Source organism: Cyrtonyx montezumae, unplaced genomic scaffold (genome assembly GCF_038088225.1).
Source record: "Cyrtonyx montezumae isolate F1298 unplaced genomic scaffold, pur_monq_1.0 scaffold_17, whole genome shotgun sequence".
NCBI classification, from domain to species: Eukaryota; Metazoa; Chordata; class Aves; order Galliformes; family Odontophoridae; genus Cyrtonyx; species Cyrtonyx montezumae.
The window spans coordinates 9,729,134-9,740,306 of NW_027071903.1; the positions used below are offsets into that span (position 1 = coordinate 9,729,134).

At 38.8% G+C, this 11,173-nt stretch overlaps 1 protein-coding gene across 1 annotated transcript in view; it reads left to right on the forward strand.

The window, feature by feature from the left end:
- The window catches only part of LONP2 (lon peptidase 2, peroxisomal), a 37,204-nt gene extending 28,482 nt beyond the window's left edge, over positions 1 to 8,722 (forward strand). The window contains exons 13-15 of the mRNA XM_065733228.1: positions 4,440 to 4,647; positions 5,932 to 6,122; positions 7,914 to 8,722. Of these exons, the coding sequence (XP_065589300.1) occupies positions 4,440 to 4,647; positions 5,932 to 6,122; positions 7,914 to 8,135 (621 nt within the window). The 3' untranslated portion in view covers positions 8,136 to 8,722. The remainder of the gene's footprint in view (positions 1 to 4,439; positions 4,648 to 5,931; positions 6,123 to 7,913) is intronic.
- Positions 8,723 to 11,173: the final 2,451 nt, after the last annotated feature.

Below are 11,173 nucleotides of genomic sequence, written 5' to 3' on the forward strand. Positions count from 1 at the left end.
TGTGTGTATTAGAAACAAGAATGTGTTTCTTTATGTTCCACCAAGCATTTTTTCACCTCAAGAATATATATACGTATATAATTCAGAGTAAATAATGTAATGAGGACTTCCTCTTAGCAGAGATGCCTGCCTGCTGCAGTACTTAAGAATGTGGTGGCATTTTCTCAGTTTATAACAACTTTGCTTTTGTTTGGGAGATGTTTTGTGGTCTTGGGAAATAAGCCAAAATGTAACCCAGGATTCCTCTATCTGGAGCAGCTGTGTTAAGGACTGTCCCACGTACCTCCTTAAAGCCTATCAGGGCTTTTGGTTATTAAAACCCCTTCATGTTAGGTTGCACATTCTTAAACATTCTTCACATTAACAGAATTCTTACCTGTTACAGTTAATCTTAGGATGAACCATCACCTCCAGCTTTCTCATGTCTGCATTGTTCCTCAGTTGGCTTATTACAGAATTCTTCCCCAGCCATATTTTGCTCTATTTCGTGGAAAAGGCCATTTGATAAATTAGTTAGTTACTTAAGGATCCTCTTTTCACTGTTTACATTTCAATTATTCTCTGCTTTACTTTAGGCCCAGGTGAACTGACCCAGCATAAGCAGTGTATATAACACTGCCAGCAGGCAGTTGCTGATGGAACACTAGTTCTGTGCTGAAGTTTTCAGACATTGAGATCTTTTGTTGTTGAATTGGTTCTTAATGAAGAGGCAGAAATGAGGAAACAAGTTGGACAGTGCTAGAGAGTGTTAGAGGATGATGATGGTAGAAGTGGAAGCTAGGGGGAATTGGAGACTGGGAAGAACAGGTTCTCAAAGACTCTTACTGTATGACCCCCTGCTCTGAGGTTTTTCATGTTGGTCAATTGTGTTCTGGTTGGTTTTTTTTTCTTCAACTTCCAGAACTATGAAGAGATTGCTTTTTAGGCCGATGACCTCATAAGCAACTTTTTTTACTTCTTTTCAACTCTCAGAAGCTGCTGTGCCCAACAAAATCACACAGGACCATGTGGTTTTAGCTAAGATGACAGTGTGGATATACCTTAGCTTCATAAATTGCTTGTAATATTAAAGCCTGTATTTTGAATTCCACGTACAGTGCTTATTAGTATTGTTAAGGTGCTAAAAACTAAATGTTGCCCCCATTTGTGCTAAGGTTTTGGTCATTTGCAAGTCTATTATTAGTCAAAACTGGAATTAAATCAAACAAATGTGAATGTAAGACACTTATTAAAAAATGAGGTGGTAGGCCTGGAAGTACGCGTGACTTTCTTTGGATGAGCTGACCAGTTTTGAACTTGCCCTGGAGCTGATTATTTCTTTCTCTGTGATAGTGCAGCTGAGTTGGCAAATTTTGGCTCTTTTGTTCTCTTTCTGCAGGAATAAGTAGTACAAGTGGCATTTCTGAAGTGTGCTTCCTACCTCCAAATACACGAATACGTGGGAGCTTCTTTTTGCATGAACAGTTGCCATGAACATGCAGAGAAGTATTTCATGCCAATCTGTTTAAGCCAAAGTAAGACTGACTAAAGGTTTTCACTCTGATTTCAGAGGTTTTTTAAATGATTCCATATTTAGTAGGCAAGTTAAGTTGTGCTTAAGCAGAACTAGGCAAATCCACACAGCATCAATTCCCTGAGCAGTTCAGGATTCATTTTCATGTACTATTCATTATGAGGATATATTTTTCAATACACGTGCCTTTGCTTAGTGTAAATTGTTTGGATAGTCACATAATTCCTGTGATAGTGAATTTTAGCAACTAATCCATAATTCCTTTGAATGTTTTCATGTGGCCTTAAGATTCTTTCAGATGAGTGTAGCTCCCGTGTTGGTGGTGAGCATCTTTGACTGCTGTTGTTTTTCGGGTGTGCTGTCTGCAGTGCCTTTCTTTCTACACAGAGCTTTTAAAGCTTCATCTTTTACCCTGTTTTGCTATTTATGATTAGCTGAAATAAAGGTACAGCAGAGGCAGTCCCCTTGTCAGTACTTGATGAGACTGAGCAAACAGAACAGAAAATATGATGTGACTTAATTGATCTGTTGTCCTATAGGACATACTGTGAAATGAATGACTTGTCTTTTACCTTTTCAGTATTTTGTGTATTTTCTGCAGCAGAAAGGCATGACAGATTACTCAGCTCATACTTGTAGAATTAATTCATTTATCACAAATAAATAATTGTATGTGTCACCCTACAGAACAAATGTTGAAATAAATCACATGCTAAGGCTTTGGAAAAATAATCTTGACAACAGTTGAAAGTGTTAGAGACTTAATGAAACATTTCAGCACAGTGTGCTTTTGGAGGAAGGGGGCTGGTGACGTATCCAGCATGTTCATAGTGCAGTTTCTCTTTTGCCCTGGGATTTAGCTTTATTGTTACAATCCCAACTTGTGTGTTTGTAAGTCAGCCTACTTTTTTTTGTTTGTTTGTTTTAAATATGTATCTCTTTTTGCTCAGTAACCACAGGTAGCAGCGGTAGAGTGAAGTTGTTCACTCTTGCTGTGTAAAGGAAGCCACTTTCTAATTGTGAAAAAAGAAATGGAGCATTAAGAATTTTACAGCTATCCTGATTGTATTTTGTGATTCTAATTTTATGATGGGACATTCATACTAACACTGAAATGTTAACCTCTGGCTTTTGTTAGGAGTGTTCTCATTCTGATAATCACATGGCAAGCTATATCATTTTTTAGGTAAGCTGGTGCTGTTGTTTTTTTTGAAACAAACGAAATGGACAACAACTTCCTGGTACTACTTTGTGACTTTGTTTCTACTGGACCTGCAGGGGAGGCATTTTATTAAGAGACTACAGTGGTTAATACTGCCTTGGAAGCTCACAAATCCAAGTATTTCTTATACAGGCATTTCAGAGCAGAGCTGGGTGGCTTTCTGCCCCCAGATGGTTAAGGTGCATTTCAGTACAGGTACCTTGCACTGAGAGGACTCCCATAGGTAGGCAGCCTTCCCACAGCCATCATCATCCTAAAAAGGCTTCTCTGCAGATTTCTCTGATCTTGCAGTGGAGCTGCTGGCTAAGAGAAGCAAGCACTGTGCATAATGAGTTTTGCATTTTTGGTGTCTGTACAGAAGTCTGATAGGTTTACCCTCTGCTGACTCTTGGAAGGAGGCAAACAATGAAAGCATTTAAATTATAGGAAGTTGTACAGTGCAGAATGAATTGATGCTAGAGGGGGAAGAAACATTCTGTTGCTCTGTAGTATTATAAAATGGAATGTTATATGTTCTTAGAAGGAACAAAAGTAGTTTGAAAAGTTTTAATGTGGACTTCAGAGTTGTCATACTTTTATTATGGTGCTGCTGTTTGCTTGTCTTTTATTGGATAAAGAACAATTCTTGAAATTTTCTCAACAGCTTAATGAATAATTCTTCCATCTCAGAAATGAATCAAATTAACTTTCAATTCTGCATTTCAGTATCAGACTAAAATATTTTCAAATGGGCCTATTGCTTTACTTTACAAAGGCATGCTTGTCTTTTGCTGTGCTCGCAGCTTGATATTAGAAACTCATCTGGGTTCTTTTCTGTCTTGTACAGTAGTTCAGAACACATGGAAGAGCTGTATGGTCTTTCATAGGAGCTTCTTCAACTTAGTGTAGCTCGGGACAAGAACTGTCTGTATGTACAAAAGTCTTTCACATAATGGAAAAAAAAACCCACAGAACTGGAATGTTCATGGAAAACATCCTGCCTCTTTCCTTCTACTTAACATGAGAGACCAGGATTCAGGCACTCCCATTGCTTTCATCAGTATCTGGACAGTGTTTTAGATAAGTGGATTGTAGTCCTGCATGGAGCAGAGAGCTTGCTGACTTCTAGTAATCACCACTGGAGGTAATCAGGTTCCACATGCTTACTCACATCTAACCTGCACACTCAAGTATTTCAGCTATTCCAAACTAATTATAAACGTTTGCAATGAACATCTGCAGTGATTGCATGAATCACTGCTGTCTGACAGCACTTCAGGCAACGATGTCACCTTTGAAAAGGCCCAAATGTTAGGTAGTGTTTGGCTCAAAACTGGCTTTTACTCATAAGTAGCAAGAGTCAGGACAAATATGACTTCATCCGTCTGCTGGGGGAGTGTAGCAGTCAGTCAGTATTGACTACGTACTTGAGGTTCCTGTGAAGTGAGAAGAAGGATTCTCATGGAACCACTGGGAGTGGGGAAGGTTTTCAGAGCAGTTTGCCAAGCTGTTTGCCGTTGCCCCAAGGTAAGGAGCCACACATGGATACAGTTGCTGTAATTAGTGCTTACATGTAGGCAGTATTACTGCTGCATAAAAAACATAAATGAGATCGGCCCTAACCTTCCTGTTTTATTCGGTGGAGTTGTTCTGAAGGCAACCATCAGGTTGTTGCTACAGTTCTGTTTCAGCTGTTTCTTACGTTGTTTGCTGTGGCTCTTCCAGGTATCGGAGCGCTTAAGTCAGCCAGGAGTAGCCATAGGCCTGGCTTGGACTCCGCTGGGAGGAGAGATCATGTTTGTGGAAGCCAGCCGCATGGACGGGGAGGGCCAGCTCACTTTGACTGGTCAGCTGGGAGATGTCATGAAGGAGTCGGCGCATCTCGCGATCAGCTGGCTGCGCAGCAATGCCAAGAGATACCAGCTCACGAATGGTAGGCTGGGGGAAACGACAGAGACCGCGTGAACGTATTGCATCACGGATATTGACCTCTCACTGCGTGGGTACACATTTAGGAAGCATTAATAATGCACAGAAATTAAATGTCCTAATGCTTGGTATGTTTCAGTAATTCATTACAAGGAAGCATTGCTAAATAACAGTGGAAGTTACCGTACTTGTTGAGGAAGTGCACTGTGCCTTAACAGAGAAAGGGTTTTCCAGCAGTCAGTTCTGTACAAAAGCTGAAATGAGCCCTAGAGGTCCCCGTTGGCTCTTCTGCTGATTTCTGCTCAGTTGAGGTTTTAGTGGCCTTGCAGACAGGTGTGGCCTAGGCAGAGTGTGAGCTGTCACTGCAGTCACCTAGCCTGGTCAGCTCTTTCCTGCACCAACCTGGATCCCTGTGGACAGCCTCTGTGCTAGGATGCTTCTGTGGGCTGAGACAGGCACTGCCTCTTACTCAATTTTACATGGAGCATTTCCAGCAGTAGTTTTGTAATGTGGCTATAGATACTCAAGGCTGTAGTTTCCCTCTAAATCTAGGCTAAGGTTTCTGCTAAAAGTAGTCTTTTAGTGTCTGCTTTGATACTGTGAGAGTATTGAACTGAAGTGAAATAGGACTTTGTTCAAATAGCTTGTTCTTGTTTCAACCTCTGAAGAGTGCTGTGTAGTTTTGATCATCAGCTGATTAGCCAAATAATAGCTACATAATTTTCTGGCATCTGTCAGCCATCTGTCCTTGCTTACAGAAGTTTAAATAGCTTTAAAAAAAATCCTAAATAGAATGGATTTGTGAAATGCTGCTGGTATTAGCAGTGTAAACTCAAGAGGTGAACATAACATACAGTTAAGTCCAGGAGGGTGAAGTAAGGTGAAAAGATGTAGATGAGAGACCTACGTTGTTATAATGATCAGTGCTGCTTTTGTGGTATGTTCACTGAAATCTGACATTTATAGTTTAGGATCTAAAACTAAAAATTGTACGTAGGAATTCTTTGGTCTTTACATTAACCCTTACACTGAATTTCTGAACACATGCAAATGCTGAGCTGATGCATTACCTTGTTGTGATTTTGCGTTTTAATGTAGGAAGGCTTGCAGGATTTTCTCCCCCTTGTGCTGAACCTAAGCAGTATAATGGTTTTACAGCACACTTGAAAAAAGAAATTAAAAAAAAAACGCTAAGACTTGTACTTCTCCAGTGGCCTTTTAGAATAAAGACTGGGAACAAAATGGGTTTAGATTTTTCACATTGAAACCATTCTTTTTTTTCTTTAAGCTTCTGGAAGTTTTGATCTCCTTGACAACACTGACATCCATCTGCACTTCCCAGCTGGAGCTGTCACAAAAGATGGACCATCTGCTGGCGTTACCATAGTAACCTGCCTTGCTTCCCTCTTCAGTGGGCGGCTGGTGTGCTCAGATGTAGCCATGACAGGAGAAATTACACTAAGAGGCCTTGTTCTTCCAGTGAGTATTGTTTGGAAAAGAGCTACGTTGCATTAATTCTCCGTATTCTAGGTATGAAGTCTGTTTTTAGCCATTTTCAAAAGCACAGTCTTGCTGGATCATCCCTTAGCAGCAGTCTGGTCCTTTCTGGTGCAGCTCTAAGAGGCTGATGGAAGGCAGCCTGGGCTTGTACTGTACACTTATGTGCCTGCTTTGCATTTCATCTTACAAATGGTCTTGATGCAGTTCTCAGCAAGTGCACATTACTGCTGTGTGCAGTTAGAACAGAACCCCAGCAATCCCAAAATTCAGGATAGTTCCAGGATGCATAGATGCAGTTTCTAAATATGCTTCCTTTAGTACTATTATTACAAGATTATCTTCAGTTGCACTGAGAAGTTGTTTCTTTCAGTTCTCAAAGAGAATTTCAAGAATAATCCGTACGAAATTACTATGTGTAGATTTTTCAGATTCTTCTCAAATATGGCTCTTTACATAGAGTTCAGCTGAATGATATTCCTATAAACCTTCAAAGCATGAGGGCAGAAGGGAAATTTTCAAAGACATACAGTTTTAGTTTTACATATCACATGGAGACTGGTATAGTTAATTAAAGCAGATAAGAGTTTTCCTCTCCTACAAAATGATGGACAGAGGATGGATGAAGTTAGAAACAGTGTTTTGTTTCATGCACTAGAGAGCACAGCGTAGATAGCATCACTGAAGTATGTTTCAGAGGTCCTGGGAGGGGATCACTGCAATAACATTCTGGCAGCAGTTAGACTGACAAGATTGCTGCTGTTCCGGGCTCTGGTGATAATTAAACAACTGCATTAACTCTGATACAGTGCACGTTTGCTTAGTGTTTCATATAAATTGCTTTTATTGCCCCAGTGACCACGATTTGTCCGTTGTTTAAAGTAGGTGAGGAAATACCTATAAATACTCAGCTTCATTATAAATGCCTTACTGTCTAAGGGTTGTTTAGAATCCGTTGGTAATTTTACTGTTACTTTATCTGCTACATCTACTGCCTGAAAGAAAGCACTGTGCTACGTAATAGTTAGCATTGCTCTGCCTAAACTGATTGCTGTGAGTATTTATGGTTCTCCATTACCTTGGTTTATGGAAGCCTGTTTTCTAGAAGCCCACATTCCTCTGGGCTTTCTTTTCCTCTAAAGCAACACAAAGCTATGAGTTTCTTCTGTAAGGTCTTCAAATAGGATTTGAAAAAAAGTTCAAGGGGAAGAAGCTACAGCTGTGACTAAAAGAAAAGCTAATTTTAAAACTACCTCTATGTGTCATTACAAATTTAGATACGGGTAGCTTGCTGAAGTGATGCCTACTTCTCTAGAACAAAGACATCCTTATAATTTTGGGGCATTTTCTTTTGTTCAAGTGAAGCTTGTGTAGGATTGGAAGACTTTCCTCTCTAAACCTATGGTTTGAAAATCTAAGAAAAATTTGTTATGGGCAACTTTCTTTAGAACAAGTACATGCATCCCTGGATAATTTTAAATTCAGAGTTCAATTCTGTTATTATCTGTAACAATGTGTGCTGTAGTGTATTATACTTGGAACTAGGTGCTCTTTAAGGTCCCTCTCAACCCCAACCATCCCTTGGTAAGCATATAGCAAGCTAACAGTACTGTTGCATTCTTAATTGCTTTACTAAACCATCTGGGGAAGGGAGAACCTCGTTAAAATTAACTCCTGGAGAGATTTCCAAAGTTGTTACAATTATTACTTTGAGACCAGCGTCACCATTCGTTTGTTGTTGTTTTTTGAGTATGTATTTCTTTTCCTTACTAGGTTGGAGGAATTAAAGACAAAGTGCTTGCAGCACACCGAGCTGGGCTGAAGAGAATCATCATTCCACAAAGAAACGAAAAAGATCTGGAAGAAATCGCGCTGAACGTACGGCAGGATTTGGCTTTTGTTCTGGCGAGCTGTCTGGATGAAGTTCTTAATGCAGCTTTTGACGGAGGATTTTCAGTTAAGCCCAGAGTTGAGCGCTTGAATAGTAAACTTTAAGTAGACAAGCTGAGATTACTTCTACATCAAATTTTAATAGAGAATAGTAACTATCAACTAGATAAATAGGAGCTAAGCCTGACTGTTTAAATGGGAGTGTAAATGCATTCAAAATAAAAATATTGCTTCAGCAGTTAACAACCCCAAACCATATTTGCTGGGTATGCTGCCTTTTGCTGCTACCAGCAAAGAATCTTGGAGAAAAAAAAAACTTATTTCCTGACAGTGGATTCAAGCATGAGTAAGCTGATGCTATTGGAACAATTCCTTACCTTCTCTGGAATGTAGGTAGTTATATCAGTGTCAACAGCTGATGACATCTGTAAAGAGGGCGAGCCCACGGCCAGGGAATAGCATGCAGCTCATGTAGTCACAGAGAACACAAATTGCAGCAAATGCAGCACAGCAAGAGGGGCTAATAATGGGGGTGTTAACAGAAAGCAGACTGATTTGGTGTACGGGTTTCCTTTCTTAGGAAATAAAATTCAAGCGATCTGCTAAGGAGTGGTGGCATCAGGAAAAACAAGATTCAGGAAATGTTAAGAAACACGCAGATTATGGATAACAGAAACAATAGTTCTAGTTTGTAGCACAATAGTTCTAGTTTGTAGCACTGTAGGTATCGTTTCTCAAACCTAATTACAGGAATGTACTCATTTTTTGTCTAGGAAGGGCTATAATGCAGTAAAGTTCATGTGTGCAAAGTTGTACTTATAGCACTGGAAGTAGGTGGCACGAACTCTGAAGACTTCTATAGAAAAGTCTGAGCCTGGTAACACTGGGAAGGGGTACAGTAAGCCTCCTTAATTCTTACCTGATAGAAAACTAGGAACACTGCTGATTCTGGGACACTTAACGTTCAGACTCTAAATAGTACAACCACTTAATACCAATTAAAGCACTGGATAATTAAATTGTCGTAGGTAGTGCACATTAATGCAGGGTTTGAGAAAATGTTAATAACCCCTCTGAATCGATAGCTTTGTCTCTTCAGAAATTTAACTTTATGGAATCTGCAGTTGTTTTGTGTGAGGGTCAGCCACAAGAGAAAACTTCGTCTCTTGTATTCTGCTCTTGCTTGTTAGTTCTGAAACAACTTAAGCGTCCTTATGAAAATAAATCAGAAGAAATGGTTTGTTTGGCTTTAATTTACAGTGATAAAAAGAAAGCTAATTTACCTGGAATATAAGGGTAGTTACATTAATAAATTCAGTGGGTATTTTTGCACTAGATTATTAAAACTTTCACAGAAGACAATCTAATAAAATGATAAGAAAACCAACAATTTCTGCTTTACTATTTTAAGAATTATACACTTCAGTTATTCATTACCTCAGGTCCGCAGTTAAAAGGAGACAGACTCCATTTTTCTGCCTTAGAAATTACCTGAAAACAGGAACTGTGAAATAACTTGACAATCAATAAAACAGCAGAAAGGAATGATAACTAATACGCAGCTTAGTCTCTAATCAACACTAGTATGGGGAAAACAGTATTTTCTTAATTCAACTTAATGCAGATCAAATGTCAGTCCTGCACTACTTAGCACTGGTAAGAGAACAGACATGCATGGAATTCTAGTGCAGTCTGCTTCTATGTGTAGAACTGCATTTATTTTTTTTCTGAAAGATAGCAAATACTGTTTGTTTGTTTTTTAATAATAAGCTTCTACAGTAACTTCAGAAGAATAAGGATTTGCTCTGAAGAAAAGATAAGCAATGAGTTTCTGCAACAGCACGCCGACTCGTGTCTTGTCCACTTGGACTTTATCTGAAAGGTGAGAGCTTTCATGCCACTCTGGAAGTTCTTTCCTCTGGATTTACTTACAGCTTTTCAAGTTCCCACTTCAGAGCTGACTTAACTGTGTTACTTTGATGATTTTTTAATTATTATTTAAATAGAAGTATTATCCATTATAACACATGCTATAGTTAAATGCCTTTGGCTTTCACCAAGCACTCTCGAGCATAACCATCTGTGCAGCAGCAAGCCAAAACAGTAAATATCTTTCAAAGTTATTTCAGTACACTAGAGGTTATCCTGCTTTGCAACTGACAGTTAAACAGACCTGGTAATAAAGATGAGTGTGGGTTGAGACTATACCATAAAATAATCTGTTTATCCAAAGCTAAAAGGCAGCAGTGGTAGCTCCTTTTCTCCACAGTCCACACTGTAAATCGCTACAGATAAAACTGTCTCACTAATGCAATTCATGCTTTTAATCACAGTAGCTTTGAAAACATAGTGGATAATACAATGGCATAGGTAGCAGTACAAAACATTCTGCTTAATCTTTTTCGTTTTTAAAGCAATACTGCAAATACCTACTAATAGGAAATATCAAAACAAAAGCCAAATATTAACATCCATATTTGTCAAACATTTTAAGGCTTTTTTTTTTTTTTCCCCAAAGGCAATGAAAAAGAACAGAGGTAGTACTAGGGGACAAATGCAAGATCTACTGCATTTCATTTAATCAAGACAAATGTGAGTACTCTTTCTCAATACAGCAAAGTACTTTCTAAAAGAAATAGCTAATACTGAAACATTGCCAGGCTTTAATACACCGTTTATTTTAGATAAGGTAGTAAACTGTACAGATTTTTACTATTTTTTCATTTTTCATATATAACAGAGCATTTTACTTAGCAGATCCTCAAAACTACAAAGAGCAGAGATCCACTGACTTACGGTTCCACTACTTTTGAGGATCTGGGCCTAAGTATAATTTGATTAATCATTCCATCCCATGACGGACAGCACATGTTTGTTTTATACAGGTTGTTTTCTGTGTTTTACACCAAGTGGAGTACTAGTTTACAGTAAGTCAGCACACATTATTTATGCTATAGCATTTGGTAAAGCATGACTAAAAAAAGTTTGACTGTTACAAGTACAATTTTTTAGTCTCCTTCACAAGTATACTTTTGATTTCCAGCCTAATAAAATTCACTGTAGAACAGTGTAATAAGGCTTTAAGTTCTTGTGGACAACAGAACACGAGTACAAGCAGCAGCAATCTCACTAACTTGTGCACT